This window comes from Amblyomma maculatum, chromosome 6 (assembly GCF_055883805.1).
Source record: "Amblyomma maculatum isolate TAMU_Amacu chromosome 6, ASM5588380v1, whole genome shotgun sequence".
Lineage (NCBI taxonomy): Eukaryota > Metazoa > Arthropoda > Arachnida > Ixodida > Ixodidae > Amblyomma > Amblyomma maculatum.
In genome coordinates this window covers 53,906,862-53,931,611 of record NC_139349.1, presented here as the reverse complement: position 1 = coordinate 53,931,611, position 24,750 = coordinate 53,906,862, and the positions used below count along the sequence as shown (strand labels likewise).

The 24,750-nt window shown below is 46.5% G+C and overlaps 1 protein-coding gene across 5 annotated transcripts in view; it reads left to right on the top strand.

The window, feature by feature from the left end:
- LOC146185764 (uncharacterized) overlaps positions 1-23,785 on the top strand; it is a 40,756-nt gene extending 16,971 nt beyond the window's left edge. For 3 of the 5 annotated variants that reach the window (XM_084606684.1, XM_084606685.1, XM_084606686.1), the window contains exons 6-8: positions 2,362-2,709; positions 13,874-14,071; positions 18,970-19,181. In XM_084606684.1, coding sequence (XP_084462810.1) covers positions 2,362-2,709; positions 13,874-14,071; positions 18,970-19,166 — 743 coding nt within the window. In that variant the 3' untranslated portion in view covers positions 19,167-19,181. Of the gene's footprint in view, positions 1-2,361; positions 2,710-3,233; positions 3,384-13,873; positions 14,072-18,969; positions 19,182-23,191 lie in introns of those variants that run through there. The other 2 variants (XM_084606687.1, XM_084606688.1) reach the window with 2 other exon arrangements.
- Positions 23,786-24,750: the final 965 nt, after the last annotated feature.

Genomic DNA, 24,750 nt, shown 5'->3' with positions numbered 1-24,750 from the left:
CGGTTGCTGCGTTGGGCACACGCCGACGCGCGACAGAGCTGCAAGCAAAGATGGCGGAGCTAGACTTTACACAAAGCGCACCGCAATTCGAGCCCTGCTGCCTGGCCCGAGGAGGACGCACTCCCCCACCGGCAGGCAGCTGCAGCGAGAGGCAAGGCTTGGGATTTCGAGCATCGCGCCTCGTTATGACTTGCGCCCACGGCAGACGTAACTCTGACCAACGCGCAGGGAGTAATTTCTCGTGCTGGACACGGACGGGACGCCCTGTCAATATTCAGTACATTTTGCTTCCAGAGCAAGCATGCGCTTTCTCTTTGGAAAAGACAGAGTGGGGTTAGATTTAAATAAAAAATAAAAAAGAAGAGAGGAATACCGTAAACGAAAAAAAAAAATGTAACTAGGGAAAAGACAGTCTTGCAGCCGGCCAGGAGGGGAGCTGGCGGAGGCCACGACGACCGTTACAGCAGCGAGGAGTAAGCTGTCCAAGGAGTGGCCGCGTTCCTGCACCCAGGGCATGCTGTCACCGTCAACCAGGCCAAGACAAACGGTTTCCGGTCGGCTATGGAGCGAGCCAGCCGGAGTTCGTGGAACGGGCCCCTGCGTCCAGCGCGACGAAAGCTGCAGCAAAGAGCCCGCCTTGGCGCCGTTCGGTGCTCGCGGCCGTAGCTTCACCAGCGGTAGCAGCTTGGCATCCCGCTGCGCTCACCCTCGGCGGCGTTGACGACGGAGGGAAACGAGGCCGGCTAGGAGGGAGTGGCCGACCCGCTACGCAACACGAAGACGCAGTTCCTGCCCATTCCCCGGCGGGCTCCCCTGGCTGACCGACAATGAATGCAGTAGCGGGCCTGCAGCCATCGACGCTTCCAAGCCTGGCCGAGTGACGGGGAAGAAGAGGGACCTGCGGCCGCCGCACGTGTGCCCCCAGCTCCAAGGTCGTCTCCTGTGGTCGCCGGCCTTGCCTCCCCCTCCGACACCCGTGGCTGTGAGCTGTCTGCAACGTTTTATATATTGGCACTTTTCTTTGGGTTTAAACGGTTTTCTCTGGGTTTAAAAGTTAAACGGCGTTTAGCCGGCCCCCTCGGTATATCCCTTGGTGAGTGAGACTACTTTTAGCCGCACGGCGGTTTTAAGGAGGGGGGGATGTGGGGATTCCTAATTCCCTTCCTCCATTATAACGCCCGCGCATAATTAACACGCGTGATTACGCGCGCTGGCAGAGAGGTTGGCGGAGGAGAGGGCATGCTGGCCACTCCCCCCCGCCGCCTCTCGGGCCTGCGGCGACGCTGCCGCGGACTTCACTCTTTCCTGCCGGCGTAACCGGGAGACCTCCTCTCCCGTTCCGTGTCGAGGAGCGTGACTGTAGCAACTCGCTCGGGTTCTTCGGTGATTGGGCGCGCACGCGCGCGGTTCATGATTTCCGCCGAGGAGAGCACCGCCGTCACCGAGAACCGCCCACCACTAACCGTAGGCACTTACCGCAACGGGATGTGAGCGCGAAGCCGTGTCAGGTGAGAAGACTCTTCCTCTCACCTCCTTGGCGCGCTTCTCCATTAGGTGGTTTTTATTTCACCCTCGTACGCGGCGTTCGCTCGCTACACGGTGGTTGTTCTTGATTGCTGTTCCCTTGCCGTGTACTCGAGCACAATAAACTCTGTTCGAGTACGTAACTCAGTGCTTGTCCCCTCTGGCCCGAACCCGTCGATTTCTCGCACCGCGGGTTGGGGGTCACAGCTCTGTCTACTAGGGCTGGCACGTCGGGGCTAGAAGGCGACCGTAGCGTCTAGCCCCCCCCCCCCCCCCCCCCCCGTAGCGCATTCTTACAAGAATGAACCCCCATAACATAAAAGACGGAAGTTTTGTGGAGTGTGAAGTTGGGTGGAGATGGATGGGTGCTCCTGGAGGGTGGGAAAAAGTAATGTGAAGGTGGTTGGTAGGTGGTGCTTCTGGAGAGCAGCAGCTAGCTTTCACACTTCATTTTTGTTTTTGATCTCATCACCACTTCTTTCGTTCGCCTACTATATAGGATCCTAGTGGGTGGAGAAGTTATGTATGATGTATTTGGAGGGTCGATTTAGGTGTCTTGTCGGGTAGGTTGTTGTTGGTGTCACCTTTGGAGGCTGGAGGTAGCAAGAGGAAGTGGATCAAAGCCTGGATTAGGTGGGAAAATGGCCATCTCCCTCAGTTTCGGAGGATGCGCAGGGTGCAGCAGCGCTGCTTTTGGTGTAAAGAAAGAGAAATATGGCAATCCTATTCTGTTCCAACTATGTAGTGGTATTTGCACTGAGGGATTGCGTTCAAACAGAGATGTGGCTAGTATTGATAATGATCTTGTTCCTAACGTGTACCTCTTCCTCCCATCAGAAATTGACGAAGACTATGTGCCTCGCAAGAGCCAGACCAATGGCCAGAAGATTCGGCGCAGCTTATGGGGTCGGCCTAAAGGTTCCTGGAGGGCAGCAGCGATCGCCACTGAAACCAGGAGTGGCAGAAGCAGCAGAAGCAGCAGTGTGTCTGTTGAAACTTCCTCAGCTGGAGGATATGGCCCCACGCCGTTATACAGGCTGGAAGCTGGCAACTGGACGCCAAAGTGTGCAGCTGATGAGGACAGTGGTCGGTGGGACATCTGGGTCTCGGAGAATTCACTCGAGAGCAAGATGTCGCGCCCCATACCGATGGTGGTTCTGACCAGGATCGAAGACTGCCAATCAGGTGGGCTGAAGTCTCAGAGCGGGAATAATGAGGAGGGAGGAATGTTCTCTTTAGCATGGCTTGATCAAATTGCAGGTACTTCGAGCAGCTCAAAGCCACTCATGTGCTGGCTGGCCAGAAAGAGAGAGGATTGTTGTCTTGAGCACTTCTGTCTCTTGTGGTGCCTATTTTTACCTCATTGCTTGTGTGTAGGTGCTTCAAAGCAGTCATGACAGCTAGCATTTGAACGTGAGCTGATTACAGCATTTCACTTCACATACGTGAAGTTATGATTCATCGAAATTTGAGCCCATTAGGGGCAGCAGATATTTTTTTAATGAATATTTTTCGTTTATTTCAAAAGCAGCTTGCTGGTCTGGCAACCGTTGATCGCTGACGTCACAAGAGCATATCCTTCCCATGTCGTCTGCTATGTGGTATTTGCTGCACTGAAGTGCTTGTATGCACGTCGTTGACGGTGGTCATTAAGAAAGATTTTTCTGTAGCAGAATAACCTGTTTGCACGTTTTCTTTTTTCTCTGCAGAGCCTTCACCGTAATATGCGAGCTTAGTGATCCTCGGAGAACTGGGCTTGTTCTGCGCTTCCATAGAGATTGTTGAAGAGGCCGCAGTCGATGGGCTCGTGCTGTATTATTTAAGCATACAGTCAGAAGGATATTATTTGTGTAATATTAGAGCTGTCTTGTTGTAGCAACAATGCACTCTTGCATATGAAAAGCGACGTGTCCGGTGTTTGCTTCCGACATGTGTGCTGCGAAGAGGGGGGAAGGGTTAGCGTTGTGTTACTGACTACTGAGTTATTGCCCGTCGCTTTCTCGGTCCAAAAACTACCGTATTTACAAGATTGTAAGTTGACTTGAATGTAAGTCGACTCCTCCCAAATTGCATGTCCCGTAAAAAAAAAAAAAGGAACATACTGGTGGATGCTTTCGATAACGAAAATTTATTGCCTGGCTGTACTACTCGTATCCACTTCAAATCGCATATTTCGGTGATGTATGCGGCAAGATTGGCCTCCAGCTTTGGATAGCATACCAACTATATCCCTTGGAAGCCTCTTCGTTTGGCATCACAGTTGAAAATTTTGTTTCGCTACCACTGCCACTCCTGCATAACCCATTTAGAATCTTCGAATTTGCAGCCTACAGTGCAGTTGTTTCTTCGGCATAAATGATAGCCACCTCTTTAACGCTGCACGGAAAAAGCATCGGATACTTTTTGGACTGGAGAGCTCATGGCAAAGCATGTGGCCGGTTGTAAAGTCAAAAGTGCAAACGCGAGAACTTAACGAGATGTCAACGAATGATCGGTGTCAGCTCTTCCATCAACCACCGGCACTTCCTGGAAGTGCCGCCATGTCATGTGACCCAACGTTACTGACGTGCAAAAAGCGAGCATTGCCGCGACAGCCGCAATTCGAATAGCGGCTCTTCCGTAGACTATCAACACTCCCGCAGGTGCAGTTTGTGCACACCTTGTGACGTTAGAGGCTCAGAGAAAACTTTTGAACAAAGCGGTTTCGTCGCTTTTGCTTAAGATGCTGTTATATGTGTTCGTGCGCATGTTAGGCAAGCATATTATTTTTGGCTGGTAATACTTTTTTGCAAAACAATGTTCAGTCTTGCCATGGCCAGCACACGAAAGCATGTACTGCCACCGCTTCATACCGGCCATTGCAAAGCCCAGCGTAATTCGAATGCTTCACTGCCCGCACCGACCAATAGCAGCGCTACCGCTGTCTCGCCTCCCCTGCAGCCGCACGCATGCGCGACTTGTTAAAAACTACAGTGCTGCAAGAAGAGCCGAGGATACAATCTGCTCTTTCTGCCACGTGCCCACAAGCAGCGCCGACAGCTGCCGGCTGGTTCAGTGTATATATGGGGTGTCCCAGCTAACTTGAACTAAGTTTTTTTAAAAACATGTTTGCCTTAGCACAGTGAAACGAATTCAGAGATATTCAGAGTCTCCTATACTAACCTCCAGTATTTTTTTCATTCACTACAGTTGATTAATTAATGACTAATTAGCTGTTTTTTAATTATGCTTGAAGAAAAGGTGTCAATGCAAAAGTTGTAGATCTTGAAAAACAGTTAGTTGCATTGTTTCCATCTAACTAGCGTTTACGTAAAGTGGTATTTCTGCCAGCCGAAAACGACGCCTGGCACAATAAAAAAAATCTTCCTCGTGACTGCGGCGTCACTTTAGAGCCTAGAGACGCGTCAGAGATAACAAAACCCGCTTTTCTGGGCCGTGCTCTCTACGATGAAGCTGGTTGTATGCACTTGGCAAATGATTTAAAATAAAAGCTGGTCACGTGAGAGCATTTTTTGAAGGCCTATAAATAGGGCGGTGTAAGTCGTAGTGTGACTAATTAGCTATCTTTTTAATTATTGGCTTGAAAGAAAAAGTGTCAATGCAAAAGTTGTAAATCTTCTCGAAAAACGGATAGCTACGTTGTTTCCATCACGCTACGACTTACGCTGTCCCATTTATAGGCCTTCAAAAAATCCACAAGCACCCGCTGCCATTCTGCCGAGGTGTGCGAATGCCAACTGCTGTCTCGTATGGCACCATGTGAAACATACTGTGTGATGTCGATGAGTCGCCCTCAGTGTCATCGGGCAGTGATAGCTAGGACTCGTCATTCAAATGCAATTTAAAAAAGAAAGCAATATTTGGCAGAGAAAAGCCAGTGAGGGCAGAACGAGTGGGCGACCTTGAATTCAGCTAAATTATTGCCGTATGAAGCATTAATTCCCTAGAATATTTAAGTCATTTATGCACTCACATACCTTGATGCCCCGCAGGGGGCACCTGTTAAAGCAGGTGTTTGTGTGTTTTGTGCGACACCACGGACCCCGAGCACCCACGCTTAGCCGTGCGTGGCATCGCCGTGTCTGGGGAAAAGGGGATCCTGGTGGTTGAGCCGATGCCGAGTGTTTGGACCTTTAAGGCCCCTCGGCGGAGGCAACACACCACTTTGGCCCACGCTTCCCACAGACGGCACCTCCGGGCTGACCCACCCGGGGGAAATCGGCAGTCGCCTTTTCCTGTCCTCCACTTCATCTTTCACTTTCCTATCTCTTTTCTCAGCACTGTCCTGTCTCCTCCTCACTTCTTGTTTTTCCTTTTTTCTTGGCGGCGAGGGTTAACCTTGTGTGGAGTAGCTACCCTGAGTTGCCCATATTTGGTTATAGTAGCGGTGTACTGCTGGCGTGGGCAGGACTTCTTGCAAGTTCCTGTCCCGTCCCCTCGTTGGGCTCCATGGTGGGTGGCAGGCACAACTACCGAAAACACAAACCCTTTCATGGATTCTTTCTCCCAAACAAATGATCGCCCTCCAAACAAACGAGGGCGGACCGATGCTACAAGCCATTTCTTTGTGAAAACAAAAGAGACTTTCCCAAAGTTCCATGTCATACATAGCGAGGAGCTTGAAAAACCCGCTCGAAAAATCTCCCCTTTCATAGTGTCAAAGTGTCTCACTAAAGACCTGGGCCCTGGATATAAAGTATCAAAACTTGCAAATGGTGACCTCTTGCTAGAAGTACAAACCAAGTGCCAGTCCTCCAACCTGAAAAACATTGTGTCGCTTGGGGACATCCCTGTCGTCATCACTCCCCACCGATCCTTGAACATTGTAAAAGGAGTAATATCTGAGATAGACTTCATTGCTCTCACTGAAGATGAAATGGCAGAAGGACTAGCAGACCAAAACGTCATAGCAGTTCACAGAATAAAAATCCGAAAGGATAACAAGGAGATCCCTACAAAACATCTGGTTCTGACTTTCAATAGCTGCACCCTCCCAGAGTCAATTGAAGTCGGATACATCAAAATAAACGTCCGACCGTACATCCCAAATCCGAGGAGATGCTTCAACTGCCAGAAATACGGCCATGGTTCGCAAAGTTGCCGTGGCCGCAGAACTTGTGCGAAATGTGCTGCGAACGACCACAACTCTGATAACTGCACCGCAAACCCACGCTGTGCAAACTGTGAGGGGGATCACCTCGCATACTCTCGATCCTGCCAAAAATGGAAAGAAGAAAAGCAGATCATTACACTAAAAACAACAAAGAACATCACATACAAAGAGGCACGTACTCAGTACAACAAAACCAAGAACGCATTTCAGTTCACAGCGAAACCAAATCTCGCCGATGTGGTGCGACAGGGCGGGGCACCACAACGGCCTTCGGCACCTACCCAGACCTCAAACGAGGCTGAGGTAGTGCCATCTCCTGCCCCGGTGGAAGCAGCTCCCGCTCCTCCACCACCCCCAAAACAGGCTACGCGTCCCTCAGGGTCGGCGGGCCACAAGACCTCCGCCCACGAGGCAAGGTCTAAAAAGAAAGAACACGTGCCTCTGGCACGTTCGTCCAGCACCTCAGACGAGGTAATGGACATAGGCCAGGACAGCTCTTTGCCGTCTTCGTCACAGAGACGGCAGAGCTCCTTGGAAAGAACCAAAACAGACAAGGCCCGAATCACGGGCCCTGGAAAAAACCTAACTTAATTTCTAAGCTTTCAACAAAATAAGATGGCATTCCTGGTACAGTGGAACTGTAGAGGACTTCTAAAGAATATTAATGACATAAAAGACATTCTAGATACAGTCTCGCCAGTTGCACTGTGCGTACAGGAAACAAATTTAGGTTGCATGCACTCGAATATACTGAAAAAATATCAAGTCTTCCGCCGAGATCGAGAGCAAGCAAGCAGGCTTTCGGGTGGTGCGGCCATCATATTGCAAAGTGGAGTTCCAGCTCAAGAACTGAAATTAAACACTCCCTTAGAAGCTGTAGCAGCCACAATAATTGCCTTTAAAACTCTTACTGTGTGTCCTGTCTATCTTGAACCAAATCTTAAAATAACACTCCATGATCTAGAAAACCTTTTTTGCCAACTACCAGAGCCCTACCTAGTAGTAGGAGATTTTAATGCACACTCCCCTTTGTGGGGAAGTGAAAAAAGTGATACACGTGGACAGCTTATCGAGGATTTTATTCTTAGTTCAGACATTTGCTTATTGAACTCCTGTAAGCCCACGTACTGTTCACCAAGGTCAGGAAAAATGAGTTTTTTAGATTTGGCTTTTAGTTCACCTTCCCTTTTTAATGATTTTAAATGGGATGTTCTGAACAACCCGTATAGTAGCGACCACCTGCCAGCAATAATCAGCTTATCATCCTCACCATCAGTCATGCCGACCAAACCGAAACGGTGGAAACTTCACTTAGCAGATTGGGAGCTTTTTAAAGTAGAGGCGAATCTAGGAGCAGTTTTCTCAGATGCCCTTAGTGTCGACAGACTAAATGAGTTGTTCACGACTTGCATTATCACTGCCGCTCATCTCACCATTCCACAGTCCTTAGGTGTGGTGCGACAAAAACACAAGACGTGGTGGTCTCGGGAATGTAAGGAGGCCAAAAAGCGACAAAATAAAGCATGGGGTGTTTTCCGAAGGTACCCTACACACGAAAATCTTACAGCTTTTAAAAAGGCCAAAGCTAAAGCTCGATACGTCCGTCGCAACTCTGAAAAAGAATCCTGGCAGAAGTGTGTCACGTCAATAAATAGCTCAATGACGTCTAAGAAAATGTGGGAACAAGTTCGTAAACTCAGTGGAAACTTTTCCCCGTTTACAATTCCCATCCTCACAGCCCCTGGTATTCAGACTAGCATAGAAGAACAGGCCAATATACTAGGCGAACATTTCACACACGTTTCAAGTTCGTCACACTACACAGAAACATTCTTAAAATACAAAAACATAGCTGAGAAACAAAAACTCCCAACAAGTGGTGGCAGAAATGAATCATATAATAGTTTTATTACACTCCAAGAAGTAAAGAACGTCCTTGCTGCTGGAAAACAGACTGCGCCTGGCCCTGACGAAATTCATTACGAAATGCTGGCTCATTTATCTGAATCCTCTGTAGAGGCACTTGTGAAATTCTTTAACAGAATTTGGACTCTGGGTAAACTCCCAGAGGCTTGGAAACAAGCTGTTATTGTTCCGTTTCTGAAACCAGGAAAGCCGCCGACCTCAGCGGGCAGTTACAGACCCATAGCTCTGACCAGCTGTTTAGCAAAATGTTTTGAAAGTGTTTTAAACATCAGACTAACTTTCATCCTAGAATCTCACAAACTTCTTAATGTTCATCAGTGTGGTTTTAAAAAAGGGTGCGCAACGACCGATCACTTAGTGCGTCTTGAAAATACTGTCAGGGAAGCGTTCATACATAAACAAAATTGCCTGGCCGTTTTCTTTGACATGGAAAAGGCATACGACACGACTTGGAGGTTCGGGATCCTACGCGATATAGCAGATTTGGGCATCCGAGGCCGGATGCTAAATGTTCTGAAGGACTTTCTATCAGGTCGTTCATTTCAAGTACGTCTCGGTACCACCTTCTCGAGGAACTTTATTCAAGAGAATGGGGTACCTCAGGGGTGCATTTTAAGTACAACTTTGTTTATTGTAAAAATGAATTCTATTAGCAAGGTAATCCCAAAATCCATTATGTTCTCGCTGTATGTCGACGACCTTCAAATAGCCTGCACATCCTCAAACATATCAATTTGTGAAAGACAAGTACAATTAACACTAAATAAACTAGACTCATGGGCTTTTAAAAATGGGTTCAAATTTTCCCCACAGAAAACAGTGGCAGTAATGTTCTCGCTGAAACGAGGTATACAGATCAATCCCAAGCTACACCTAAATGGGATTGAGTTGCCAGTAAAGAGCGAACATAAATTTTTGGGTGTAACGTTCGACAGAAAACTAACATTCCTGCCTCACATAAACATCCTAAAGAGGAAAGCCATAAAATCTCTAAACATACTGAAGGTTCTCTCTCGGAAACATTGGGGGTCTGATAGGGCGTGTCTTCTACATATATATCGATCTGTTGTGCGGTCTAGCTTGGACTACGGGTCCATAGTCTACGGGTCAGCTAGACCATCATATTTAAGGAAATTGGACCCGGTACATAACCTAGGTTTACGCCTTTCTTGTGGCGCTTACAGAACATCCCCTGTTGATAGTCTGTATGCAGAGACGAACGAGCCTCCGCTGAAAGATAGAAGGGCTTCACTCACATGTGCTTATGTCCTTAGAATAAGATCACAGAAAAAACACCTCTGCTATCCAATAGTCTCAACATGCCGCTCACGAGTAATTTTCACAAATAAACCACAAGCAACGAGGCCACTGATAATGCGTTTCGAAGACATTTGCAGTGAGCTAGAAATTCTGGACACCTTGCCCGACACTGCACCAAAAAACAGGCCCCTACCCCCATGGTACAAACTTCCAAATGTCTGTGATCTCACTCTAACACGCTTCAACAAAAGCCAAACTCCTAAAGAACATATAATACAAGAATTTCGCACAATAAAAGAAAAGTACAGTAATTATAGAGTTTTATACAGATGGATCAAAAACTTCTACTTATGTTGGCTGTGCCGTAGTTGAAGAGAACTGGGAACAAATAATTAGGCTTCCTCAGTGCGCATCAATTTTTACAGCTGAATCTTATGCTATCCTGACAGCTGTAGGAAAAATAGTGAATGAAGGCATTGGGAACAGTGTCATCTACACCGATTCGTTGAGTGTACTGACGGCTTTAAATCACAGAAATGCTGCCATGCCTCTAATCGGTGACATAATACATAATGTAAAAATGATCACAACACAAGGACATAACATAGTGTTCTGTTGGGTCCCTAGTCACGTAGGCATTGACGGCAATGAAAGAGCAGACAAATGTGCTGCACTTGCCCACAACAAATTGATTCAGAAAGCAAACATACCACATAGTGATTGCTTGAAATTAATAAAACATAAACAGATGAATAAATGGCAGTCCAGATGGCACAACCAAGAAAATAATAAGTTGCGTCTCATAAAGCCTGTACTAGGAGAATGGAAATCGAGCACACATCAACAACGTTTTATGGAAGTGATAGTATGCCGTCTTCGTATTGGACATACTCATCTTACACATAACTTTCTGCTAATGAAACATAACAAACCGACCTGTGAAGAATGCGACGAGATACTCACTGTAAACCACATTCTAATTACATGCTCAAAACTTGAGGCACTAAGGAGAAAACATTTTACTATATTTTACAATCATACCATCCCATTTCATCCCACCTTGCTTTTAGGAGAAAGAGCACTTGTAAACCTAGCATCTGTTCTCAGTTTCCTAGAAGAAGGAAACTTTTTAAATAAACTATAGATTTAACATTAACCTTGCTCTTGGCGCATGATAGCCTTAGTTGCTTATGCGCCATAAAACCCAACACAACACAACACACATACCTTGATGCAAGTAGCCGGCATATATGACGGGGACCGATCTAGAAATTCCCATTTTTTTCACGCGATACCGACTCCAGATTCGCCTCGCTGCTAGTGAGATTAATGTCCACGCAGCAATACCCCTGCCTCATGGAAAATTTATTGCCATTCTTACCACATGGCATTTGTTCAATTTAATGTCATTTTTTCTACGTGCTGCTACGTGACCATAACTAATGCCATTCAATTAATGGCAATTGCGATAGATAAAAATTGGAGCGTACACAATATTTTGTAGGCCTTCGATACGTTGCGAAAATGATCACGCTCTTGAGTGAAAACGGGAAATGAGTCATCTGATCGGTGGAATCGCCGCAGCATAGTGACACTTCGATAACGACACAAACTCAGAATACGGGCCCAGCTTTCAAATTCATGTTGGAGTCTTACTTGTCATACGTAACCGTCCTGCTGATCACGACTATGCATTACGACGTTCAGCGGCGGTGTCGGCGTTTGTTTACGGAAGGGTACGGAAGGTGCCAAGCACAGGTGCAAAATTTTAGTTCACGGGCTGGCCATGCAGCTTCAACCACGTACACTTCGCACACTAAAGCAAGTTTCAAGGGCAACAAGTCATATAGGCATTGTCTAGTGTGCTGTCCGACAGATACAAACTTCGGGAATAATGCGCCTGACAGCACAGCAAGTAGCCCCGTTCCGTCCTCGCAGGGTCGTTTGCTCGGCGTAATATATGTTAGGCAGTACACCAAAATATGACCGACCCCAGCCTCATCGAGAAATTAGACGACAGATTTGCAACACTTGCCACGCTAAATGCAGCGAGCTTACCGCAGCGGTGCTGCGCACGAGAGCGACGGACAGTGCAGTCTAGTCGTCGCTAGGCCTAAACTGTTTCACACCGAAGCCGCAGCAGACGGCACTTCGGAATTGATCAGCGCTATAGTGAATGGTCTGTTCGTGGAACAGCCTTACTGTCAACTCGACTGTCTCAGAGTAAAAGAAAGATGTAATTTCGGCAATGCCTTACCAGCGGAGCTAGAGTATGAGATCGGATGAGCTGGGCCACATATCAGCAGCTGGGGGCTGCGAGCAGAAATTCGTTTTATCCCCAGAATCTCGTTACAGATCAGTGATCCTCAGTAAGGTGTTTTTTTGTTTGTTTTTTTTTACATTAGCTTATCCTATTGCACATTATTTAAGAGATCAACAGATTTTAAAATGCTTTCTTTTTTCTGACAGTAGCCCGCTAACAATCTGCCGTGCCGACACCAGTGGGCTGCGGCATGCGGTTTAGCTTATGTCGTGTGCGGAAAGTTTGTCGACACCAGCTTTACAAGACTGTCGTCACAGCGTCCTATTTCAACCATCACCTAGTACTCCACCATTGCCAAACTCCTGTATCAGAACCATCCTGTGTTAGTAGCAGTCTCACGTGAGAAATATTCCGAGCATATATACGTTCTCAGACGCAGAGGGGGCTTCGGAGCGCAGGAGTCAGTTTGTCGTGAAGCTCTTTTTTTTCTCTGGAAATCGGTGATAAGTTACTGTGTTGTATTTCATAGAATAACTCGTGCAGCCAACAATACAACACTAGCTACCATCCATGGTTGCAAAGGAAGTGTGAGCTGGAACTACAAGATGGTGATTCCACAGTCTGTGCTGTTTGCAAGCGGGCTGTCGACCGTGTCTGCGTCTTGCCAGGCTGAGTAGTGCCGCCGTCGCCCTACCCCATGCCAATAGCACCTCATAGGGTCGTACAGGCGACGCCACACCGTACAAAGTGCACCCAGTAGGGCCGCTGCATTGTCGCCATCATCTGCTCAACAACCCGTGCACGACTGTGACATCATCAAGCATAGTGTTGGCTGTAAAAATTTCCTGTCTGGCAGCGCGAGTCGTGGGTCCCGGAGCGCTATCTTTGAAATTACTTTGATGGAAAACTAAAGCTTCCTCTACCGTGCTTTTTGGAACACATAATCTTGACGTTGAGAAGAATGTCTGATGCAAATTTTATTAAGCTGCGCGGTTAATTCTACAAACATTGCTTTCCTATTCTCAGTGCACATTTAAAACAGTAAAACGAGTCGGAAGAACAGTTTATCATTGTGAGCTTTTGTCAGGAATGGCTATGTGTGATACTTATGTGACCGATAGCTGTAGGTGAAACCAAGGCACATAAAGTCGAGTCATGCACTCATGGTGAAAGGCCTATGATGCGCCAAATTGGCAAACTAATTTCCCTTCATTGAAAGTGAAATTCCAAAGTTATTTTGTTTTCCTGACGACATGCACGCAGAAAGAATGCATCACAAAAAGATGTCGTACAGGGCTTGAAGACTTCTTTTACACCAGATTTGAGGGTGAACTTTTGCACTCTGAAGTCTTAATAGCAGATATGAATTCCAACCTTCATTGAAAATATTAATTGCTTTTAACGAAAGGAAAGGTGCATTAACTGTCTGACTCTGTGAATACTTCGACCCTACCGTGAAAAACAGGGATGAAGGAGGAAAGCAAATGGGGAAGAGGAATATCATAGTAGACGATTCTAGATTAACTTTGGCTGTCTGTGCTTAAAAATGGGCCTTGACAAAGCGCAGTATACGGGTGTCTTCTGCATTTTGCCTCTACTGCAATGAAGCCACCCTTGCCCGATTTTGATCGCGCAAACTTGTGCTCGGCGGCTGAACGCGAACCACAGAAATTAAGGTTTTCATTTATTGATTTTGTAAACTCTTCATCCAGACGTTTGTGCCGTGTGGATGTGTCCCCACCGGCGATCAGTTGCAAATTATTTGGCTTCGTTTGTTAATTCTGCAGAGGCCTCTTCCGAAGTGGAGCCACCACAGCACACGCAGGTGTCGGAGCTGTTCTGCAGTCACTGTTCCTACAGCTGCCTCTTCAAGCCTTCTCTGGTGGAACATTTCTCTTCACAGCACGAGGGGACGGTTGTCTCCTTCAAAGCCGTCATCATCAGCTGCCGTGGTAACAAGACTGCCCTTAGCACAAAAAGCCAAGGTGATTGATGGGGCGCAACTTGATAAGCCTGCTCAATTTCTGCGAGCTAACACCACAGTTTGTGTGGGAACATTAGTGCTCGCAAGTACAGGTGCCCCAAAAGTAATACGGAGCGCGCGAGCTGTGGCCGAACTGGAAAAAACTGCATGCCAACGCACTCTATCAGCAGATGCGCGGCAAAGAGCGAGGGGGCGTCGGCACATCCGGCTGACCCATCTCGATAACTTGATGCTCGCGTTATCGCCTCAAAGTGCGAAGCTGCGCTGCTAGCATCCCTGCCCACCAGAGGCGCCTTCAATACCGCACGGTTTGTTGTTCGTCCGTGCCGTGCAGAAATGTTTGCACTGTGTGCTTTATGCTTTGTCGAGAACTGCATTATCTTTGTCTACGTAACAGCCTCACTTGGCTGCGAGCTTGGGCGCTGACGAGCATAAACGTTCGTGCAACGCTTTGGGAAGTGCGGTGAAATTTTGTTTCGCTTTTAGTCAACGCATAAAATACAAAACACAATAGCATGCATTTGCTGTCTTTAATACAAATAGGTCCTCAATGGCATAGGAAGTGGGCTAATATTTCAAGACCGATTTATTCAACGCAAATTCATTTTGTTACACTGGAGAACAATAAGTTAACCATATAAAGGTAGAAATGAGTGGCAGAAAGGAAAGAGTTGTAAAAAATAACATCAAAATGTGCCATGTTATGCAAACTCAAGTTTCATAACCGGTAAAGCCCCCAGTGGGTTTACGACGTAAACGAAGAGCCGGAAGAGATTCGCACGAGAAGTCGACATAGCTTTCGGAGGTTGTCCCACATCTTGATAGCCTCCCACCCAAATGTCATATGGACGAGTTCTACGGCTGATACGAGGTTGATTGCTTTCCAACGTTCACCAAACGACCTCACTTATGTTCGTATCAGCGTCCGTTGGCGTTCACTCCACAAACAGCACAGCCCGTTCTTCCAGCAAGACTTTTATGACTCGCACAATGTGGACGAGACCACAGTGTTACTGCTAGAAGAATACATTATCGTTAAAAGGGTCATCCAAGTCATATGGGACGAGATAGCGGCCAAGCGCCTCGCAGTAGCTGGCTTCGTTCATGATGTCATCTTGATAATTGATGAGAAGGCTAGACACCTTTTGCAAAAAAAAACGCCCACAAGCACGTATTTATAAACGAACATTGTGGAAATTCCCATTCCACTAAAAATGTCGCCCAGAGTTCCACTGGATATTAGACGCGAAATTCTATGCGCTCGGGGTGTATCGTAACGAGAAATATGCCGCAGGACTGGAAGGTCGATGACTGCAGTGAATCGCAAATGCAAGCTTACAGGGATGAAGGCGGCCGCCTTGGCGATGCTTTACGTCCAGGTCACGAGTGGTGCACTTCGGCTGAGGCTGACAAACTGAACGTCGCTGCTGCAGTGCGGATCCTTTTCAGAGCGCAAACAAAATTCCAGATGTCCTCGGCCTAGACAAAAGTCTGGGCCCATTCGGAACCGTCTCCAGCAAGCTGGATTAAATAGATATGTGGCGGCGCAGAAGACGTATTTGACAGCAATACAGAAGGCACAGCGCCTAGCATTTGCTCGCACCGACGAGAAATGGACTGCGGATGGCTGGCGACAAATCATATTTACAGATGAGCCAACTTCTTCTTAAGATGAGACCAGCAGTGGCGTGTTTGGCGTCCTTGTAATTGCCGGCATGTCCGAATAAGATTGATTTGTGTGAAGTAAACAAACAGCACAGCGTTCTAAACAACAGTAAGGCATGGGCAAGTAAAAGTAGAGAAATTAAACTGTTTTTCTTCGCTAGTCCTCTTGCAGCAATTGCTTACGCTCTATAAGCCGAAACATTTTTTCTCTTTCTCTGTGGCCTGATAATCATGGTTTTGAGGAGAATGCCTTTTTTTTTTAATCACGAATTACGTAGGAGCTGGTCAGCGTATTATTATTTCGCACATAGATACCTGCCCGACTTCGCGACGCAAATAATCAGCAGTGGTCGTTGTGGCGTGAACGTCTGGGGGGCTGTGAGTTGAGGTCGTCTCTGCCCTCTTATTAGACTGCCATCAAAGTTTAACGGAGCCAGCTACTGCGATGTCCTCGACCACTATCTTGTCCCGTAATAGCTGGACAGGCCGTTTAAAGATGGAGCAATCCTCCTGCAGCAAGACTATAGCCCCATCCACACTGAGCGAGTTGTGAAAGTCTTGCTTGAAGTATAGCGTGTGTAGCTATTCGAGTGGATTCTAAAACGTGCCAATATGAACACCATTGAGAACGTTTAGGGAGCTTTGAAAAGTAATCTGTCTCGTATCAATCACCACATGGGTCCAGGTGTCCTCTGGGAGGCGAGAGTAACGGATACGTCGACTCTTTATATGAGTCCCTTCTTCGGCGTATGACCGATGTCATTAACGTAAGCGGGAGCTTCACCTGTTATTAAACTGTGAGTTTGCATAAAAATTGTCTTTAGAAGTTTTTTTAATCGTCTCCATCCTGTTGCCCTATTCTCCTTGCATATTTGAAGAATATAGCCGAACGCAGAAGACTTAATGAGAGGGAACCTCGTTTTGTGTTTATCCTCTTTTTCTCTACTGTAATAAAGCAAATTTGTGCCGAGTGGAGTGATCCTTATATACTCCTACTTTTAAAGACAACACGAGCATGCTATTTTTCTTAATGCGCTTCCTTGAGCCAAAAAACGTTGACCACACATGCCAAAGCGATAGATGAGCGATTGTATTCTATAGCTCGCGCAAAAACTCGCAGAACACATGAGTCAGTTGGTTGTTCATCAGAATAAAAACAGCGCGAACTCTACGACGGACGCAGAAAGGGAACACGATCAGAAGACGACGACCCGTTGTTGGATCAACGCCTGTGTCTCGTTTTCCCTGTCTGCGTCCTTCGTGAATTTTGCTCGGTTTCATTGTCTCAAACTTGTCGTGAAGCGAAGAGCGAACCACGGTGGTTACGCAGGCTAAAAATAATGGCATTCCTGAGAAAGCAAAAAAAGCGCGAGCTACCGAACGCCAACTTTCCACACGGCACGGACAAGCAACAATCCCTTGCATGATGTATTGACAGTGCCCCTGGCGAGCTTTGATGGTAGCAGCGCAGCTTCGCTCGTGGCGGCGATAACGCGAGCATCAAGTTATCGAGATGGGTCAGCCGGATGTGCCGGCGTACCCTCGCTCTTTGCCGCGCATCTGCTGATAGAGTGCGTTGGCATGCAGTTTTTTCCAGTTCGGCCACAGCTCGCGTGCTCCGTGTTACTTTTGGGACACTTGTACATCTCACTCTAGCTTAGGCCAGAAGTGACCATACTTGCATAATAAACATTCTTTTTCTTTTTTAATTGCTGAAAACTGGTAGAATAAATTATCTTGCTTGAGTCTTCTAAAGTACCAACTAGCTCAACTCTTCGGTATATTGAGTCTTCTAAAAGAGAACTTGCTTTTTGCTACTGCATTTGTACTTGGGAGTATAGCAAACAACTTTTATCTTAAATCTGCACATATTACTTGCATAGCGGCATGTGATTCTGCCCAACGGGAGCATAACTGGCAGCATTCAGGCGATGTATGCAGTTGAACCCTTCAACAATGAAAACTGCTAGTACGAATTTCCCGACGGAGTGAAATATTTTGGAAGCCCTGGCAATGTTCATAAGCTTCAACGCATTTCAGTTCTCTAAACAACTGAGGTTTCTGGCATCGCAGTCAACAAGTTTTCTTCACGTGGGAGCCATAACGAGAAAATAAAAAACACTGGTATTCCTTTCATACACCTTCACAGCCAACAGGCACATTCATGTGGATGTGGCCATTTTTATTTACAAGTGTCTGGTGACGATGACCGTGAACAATGTTTCGTTTGAGAAAAAACAGTCTATCCCGGTAATAATGAAGTCGGTGGGAATTGAAAATCGCTTTGCTATATCCGCTATTTTGTTGTAACTGGATTATTAAAACAAGAGACATTTCTAGTAAACTGTTTTATCGCCACTAGACGAAGTGGTCCAGCATTCCCTGAACATGTTTTGCAAGTGCGGTCATCAGGATCGCGGCGTCAATACCGTCCAACTGCGAACCGAAGTTCTGCTCTGAACTCCCGAGGTACATCTGTAGTGTGTCAACGTAGTGTGTCACTGGCTTAGGGGCGCAACCAGCGTCTCGTCGCAGTCACTCTCTTTTGGTTGCCGCTGCCAACGTCGTCATCGAGAACGACGTCGAACTTGCTCCGTTCTTGATTATCTTTGAAAGTGTGGACTGTGAGATTTCATACTTCCGTGTAATGTCACTCTTCACGTTTCGGCGCACTTCGTCCAGAATGGTGCTGTTCGTCTTCAATGACAACACTTTTCTCTTGCCCGTTGCGGTGCTGTGGCTTGTGAGACTCAACATTGCCGAGAAATCGAAGGGTCGGGTCCGAGAACGGATATAACTGAGTAGGTCGGTTGTCTAAAAATTGTCCAGGCGAAGTCGGAGGTCACGAGATATCAAAGGTAAGAAGCGGAACAAGACAGGAAGGCGTAATGGCGTCAGCGAGAGAAGCGCATACAAAGATCCACGAAAGCGGAGGAGAGAGAGAGAGAAAACTTTATTGTCGGGAGTAGTCTTAGTGGAAAAGCCAAGTGGCTGTTAGCTGGTGGCTTGCGGCGACTTCTTCAGCACGGTTTACGGCGCCCAATTATATATCGGGGCTCGCGTTACGCAGCACTTCCTCCCAGGATTCAAGTGAGGGAGCTTCTGTGAGAGGCCTGGGAGGCGGGTCGTCTGAGCAATCCCACAGGATATGATGAAGGTCACCTTTCAACGCTCTCGCTTCTTTCGCCCTCTCTCACTCTCGTAACGATTTCTCCCTGACTCTCTCTCTCCCAGGCCCAGAACCGAGTGGAGAGAAATTCAAAAACCGCGATTCGCCAAGTCGACCGCTGCTCCGTAACATCATCGAAAATTGCCTTTTATTTTCTTACTTTTCTTTACCTCCCGCTCAACCGGCTCGACAAGGCACCGCATCACGAAGACTGCAAGCCAAGTGGTGCAGTGAAGCAACCTTTCACTTCACGGGAGTGTAGACGACGCTGCGAATGCGGCCATCAGCCAAATTTTGTCCTTGTTTTCGCATAAAAATTTGCCTGAAGGCGTAAAAATTTTCTGATTGATACTTTATTTTTCATTTGGCACAAAATCACTTCGTTATATCTGCTGACGTGCGCTTGTTTACTTAGTGAAAACTGGACCCAAATTGTATTGAAAATGTAAAAATGGAAATGGGAGATTGAACTTTCTTCGCTACGAACCGCTGTTTTGCTATAACCGGGTTAGACTGATGGGCTTTGATTTGTTAACCAGTTCAAAGGGGTACGGCCATATCACTATCACCGATGTGGCTGTCGAACTGCTATAGCCCTAATCAGGAACGTGGGTCTACACATGCTCACAAATGTGGGGAAATGCTTTAGCAGGGTCATTGTGCAGGCTGCAGACGGAGGCGACAGGTGCATTCTCATAGACTGTGGCCTGGAGGAGGATGAAGTGTCTCTGTTCAGGGCACTGGTACTTGGACATTACGACGGTGATGGCTTTAGGGCCTCGCGCGACGTGAGTGTCACAGGGTGCCCATTGTCACCCTTGCTTTATGTGGCTGGAGTGGCACAGAGACTGGGGGCGTCAGGCTGTGACTTCACACTACATCACGAGGAAGGATGGCCATTGGTGCAACGGATGCCTGCCATGCTTTATGCGGATGACATTGCGCCCTTGCAGATGCAGCGGAGAACCTGTCAAAACTCAAGAATATGTGTAGCACAACCATGAGCGCGCACAACTGCACTTCAGTGAGCATACCTCGATGATCACGAGGTGAGGGCTGAACGGCCACTTCTATTCCATGCACACCACAGGGGTCACAAATACAGCTTGTGGAACCGCATTCTTTGGTCTGTATATCAGCAATAGACAAAACTATCTGTCTGAACACGAAAAGCGCCTTAAAGTGAGAGCGACCCGACACAAAGGTGTGCTTTGCCACCACATGTTATGGCCCTTCAACTGGTATGTGGAAGTGAGAGCAGTGTGAAAGCTAGTGGTGGTTCTGGGCCTCCTGTATGTGAACACTGTACTGTGTGTCTTGTCAGCGATGAAACAATTTCTGGAGGGGTGTCGGCAAGATGTGGGCTGACTTGTGCTGCAGGTGTCTCAAGCATGTAGCGGTGGACAGCATGGAAGGGAATATAGGATGGTTCTCATTTGTGGCATTAGAGGCTGTATCAAAGTACCCCTTTGAGCAGTGTCTCATGCTACTTCGCATCCATGTCGCCCACCACATGTGGATCCACAACATCTTCACAAGCTGTGTTACTGTTCGCAACCAATACTGCCTCCCAAAAGTTCACATAACAGAACCAGGCCCAGTACACACCAACAGGCCATCTGTCAAGCCCGAAAGTTCAGAAACGGGTTCGACAAGCAGAAACTGTGGAGCGGGAAGAGGTGGCAAAGAAGTACACTTTAGCGCTGTATGTCGAGAGGAAGCCGTTTATCGTGAAGATGGACTTTTACGACAGCTCAGGGGTGTCAAGCCTATGTCATTCAAGTGTTGAGGGAAGGGGATGATGCCATAAAGGTGCAAAACACTAGAAATGTTCTCAAGAGCATTGGGAAGCCATACAGAGCCTATTGGCAATGTGCTGAAATAAAGAAAGCCTCAGCATCACTCAAGCGAAAACACGAAGAGCCACTGGCAAAAGACTGAAGTAGGAAGAGGCGACTTATGTGCAGTCTATCCTTCCCGAAGACACTACTGACCAGCGTCCAGGAATTTATTGACATAGGATCAAAAAGGATTTTGTTATGGTGCAGTAAGGGGCCGAGCCTCAAGTACGCCTACGCCTGGGTCACCAAACATGCACTGAGGAGGGTGCAGGTAGAGGCGCCGGAAAGCAGACCACACACATTGCTAGCGGGAGAGACTGGACCTCCTTGCTGTACGTGAGAAGAGGGTTTATTCCACTCTTTCCCTTTCCAATAGTACTTCCCCAAGCAGACCGGTTCGGGCGCTGTAGAGAAGACGTTCATGGTAACGGGAAACACATGGGACACTGCTTTGAGAAATCGTCACAGATATGCACAGGATAGAGAGAAAAAATGTGTTGCTCATTGGTGTGAACTACAACCTAGTGATGGCGCTTGAGCACATCATTGTGACAGACCCCGCGTTTGAATCTGTCACGTCGAAATAGTCAATTAATGCTTAGTTTAGAAGTGTAGAAGCAAGCATTCTGTTTTCTGCTAGCATTTTCGAAATTGTTGCTCAGGTCAACTGCCATATTTTAAGCATATGTGCATGTTTTGGCTGTTTGTCTTGTCAGAGATGCGTGCGCAGGCAGCAAAGCATTAAAAGTTAAAAAGACATCCAATGAGATATATTTTTATGCCAGGAATAGAAAATTTCAGTTAATAAATACGTTTGACTCTAGAACCATGCTTCAAAGCTAAAACTGAATGCTCCAAAACTGCTTTATTACTGCTCCGTGAGCTGCTACAAAATTCTTAAGCCTACTTCTACCCCTGAGTAGGAAAAAAAAAAAAAGACATGCTGTAATTTGCTTCCTTTCTTTTCAGCCTGTTCAGGCCTTCTGTTGAGGCTGCAGCAGCAAGTAATTAACCCTTTCACTGCACCCCGCCGGGGTTGCGCAGTGGTTACGGCGCTCGACTACTCCCCAAGGATGCGGGATCGAATCCCGGCCTCGGCGGCCGCTTTTCGATGGAGGCAAAAAGCAAGGCGCCCATGTGCTGTGCGATGTCAGTGCACGTTAATGAACCCCAGGTGGTCGAAATTTTCAGAGTCCTCCACTATGGCGTCTCTCATGGCCTGAGTTGCTTTTGGACGTTACACCCCTCAAAACCAAACCAAACCTTTCACTGCAGAGTTTTTTCGGGGCTGCTACACACCCGCTGCTGGGTTGCTTTTCATGCTAGCCAGGATTTTTTTCACGTTTATTCCATGGAAATTTTAGGCTAGTAATACACTACGATGCTCTGCAGGACATGTTTGTTAAATATTTTATTTCGCTCGGCAGGTTTCCGCTTGTTGCCCACTTTTATAGGGGGCAGGATCACTTCCTCACTGTCTTCCTTCGACAAGCTTTTTAGCTCAGCTGCTTCATCGTTGTCAATTTCGTTTGAGTAAGAATTCATTGGCAGTTTCTCATTTTCTTCACCTATCAAACCTTGGATGCACGTGGCTCACTGCCTCGCCATGGATGCAGTGCTTACTAGAAGAAAGCGATGCGTTTTTGTTGATGGTGATGACAGGGGTGGAAAAGCATCCGATTCGTATGCTGTTTCAAATTTACACCTCAAGATTTGCGCGTTTTATGTGGCTTCTCCACAGATGGCGCGACATGTCCGTACCATTATTGTTATACGAGTCGTATCGGGAGGGGCAGAGGTTGTGCCGGTATGATCTCCCGAGGTATCTCCGGAGCGGCTGTTAAAGGGTTAAAAATGCAATCAAAAATAGCATCGCCCTACCTTTACGAGCTTTGACTCACATGAAGAGCAAAACTAAGGCAGTGATTAGCTGAAACACGTCGTGTGACCATTTAGCACTAATTTTTAGCCTTTGTTCTTGATATGACTATGGTTTTACTGTTGTTTATGTCACTTACATTTTCTGCCCACTATGTTTTTGCTTGTTTCAGAGCACGAACAAAGTTGTGTCACAGCTCAAAAGCTGCGAGAATATTTAAGGGAACAGTGTGGCACTGATAAAGGAGGCCCTGGTTTGTATCGAGGGCTTTTTTAAGAAAAAAAGCTTGCGAAGGAAAGTTGCTTGACCTATGTTCGCAATGTGCCTGTGCACAATAACCACGGTCTATTAACTGTCCTAGAACACTCTATGCCTTTCCTGTTCATGCTTCTGTCTAGTCTCAAAAGTGAGATAAAAAAAATGAGGTAGCCTACAGTTCTTTTGTTCTTTTGCTCACTGCATGCAGCAGCAGCGAATTGTTACATTTTTTAAAGTCGGAGCTTCACGTTGGCTTTTAGCAGTTAGTGTGAGCAGTTCATTCACTCTTATTTGCCTTTGTTTTTGCAGATCCAGCGACGTGACTGCAGAGAAGATTGTTAGGTGCAGTGTTTTCTACGCCTGGGTCAGCAATGACTTGAAATCTGGTAGCACACCTTCTTTCAGTGCTAAACAGAGACCTTGGAGATGCTTGTTGTGCTTTACTACACTGCCGGTTAATTATTTATGATGAGTGCTCATCATCTCTAGGACGTAAATACTGTCGTAAACATCAATGTTACCGTTGGTTCTTGTCACTGTTGAACAATCATGCCATATGTGCACGCTCATATAAACTTTGTATTTCATAGCCATGCACACATATGCCCTTTTTATGGTGTGAAATGATAAGCATATATTCTCTCTTTAAGCGTGCACAGACACCAAATGTTCAGTTTGATGTTTAATAATGTGTAAGACGTTGGCATACATAAATCACATGAATCGCTAGTATGTGGTATTTTCCCTTACCCGTGACGGAAACTAATTGCAGTTCTTCTTTCATGTTAGCTTGGTTTTTTTCAACAGTTGGGTGATGTAATTGCTGTTTTGTTCTTTTAATTCCAGCTAAGCTATGCTAACTCGAGAGCTAGAACAGAAATAAATGAAAAAAAAAAAAAAAAACTGATTGTAGTGGAACCTTGATATAACAAACCTAAATTTGTTGAGTTTTTGATGCAAACAAAATTTTTTCCTTCCATCTTCTTGATTCCATTGGAATGCATGCATATTTTTCCTCAGTCTAACGAAGCAGCTTCGAGCTACACTTTTTATGCAATGATATTTGTACAGTGCAAAAAGCAAATTTAGGCCAATTCTGTCATCATAAAAGAAAGTAATTTGTTTCTGTGTTGGAAAAAATGAAGGGTTCTTTTGCTTGGATCTGCAAAAAAGTTTAAACCAATATTTTTAGATATGCGATCTCGTGTTAAGCTTTACTGTACTGCTCTCTCCGCTTGTTTAGCTTTGTGCTTCTTCTAAAATCGCCTTTATTATCCTCATAAATGCTATGTCATCCTCATGAATGCACGTAGGCAAAGTAAAGCTGGTGAGGAAGGTTTCAGGAAAATACGATATCATTTGCACCACTGAAAGGCAGAGCCCTCGGTGCAACAAAGTTCTCAGTATAGTGAAGTTTTTTCTAAACGAGTATTACTTTGTTATGTCGAGGTTTGACTGTATATCGAATTTCTTTTGGGCTTCGTGTGACATATGCCAAATTTTGGTGCCCCAGCCATCATCCGGCTGACAAGACTAGCTGCATGAGAGAAGTTCAGTTATAACAATTTGGTGGTGACAGGTGAACGCTAGGCCTGTTCAAATAAGTCAAGTCATGCAGTATTTTGTATAATAATTTGCAATCAAGCGCGACAACATGAGCACACAACGAAGCAGCCAGAAGGCACACGAAAATGGATTCCTGTTTTCGGGAATCTGATGCGGTGCGCGCCCTTTGCTTCTGTCCAGGTAGTCTAAAAGAAGTTGCTAAGCATTATGTGTGTTTTGCTATCACCCGTTCACGCTGTGCTTTGAATGTTGTCATCATCTCGATCGACTTCTGTGTTCTTGACTTTGAAAATGAAACCTCA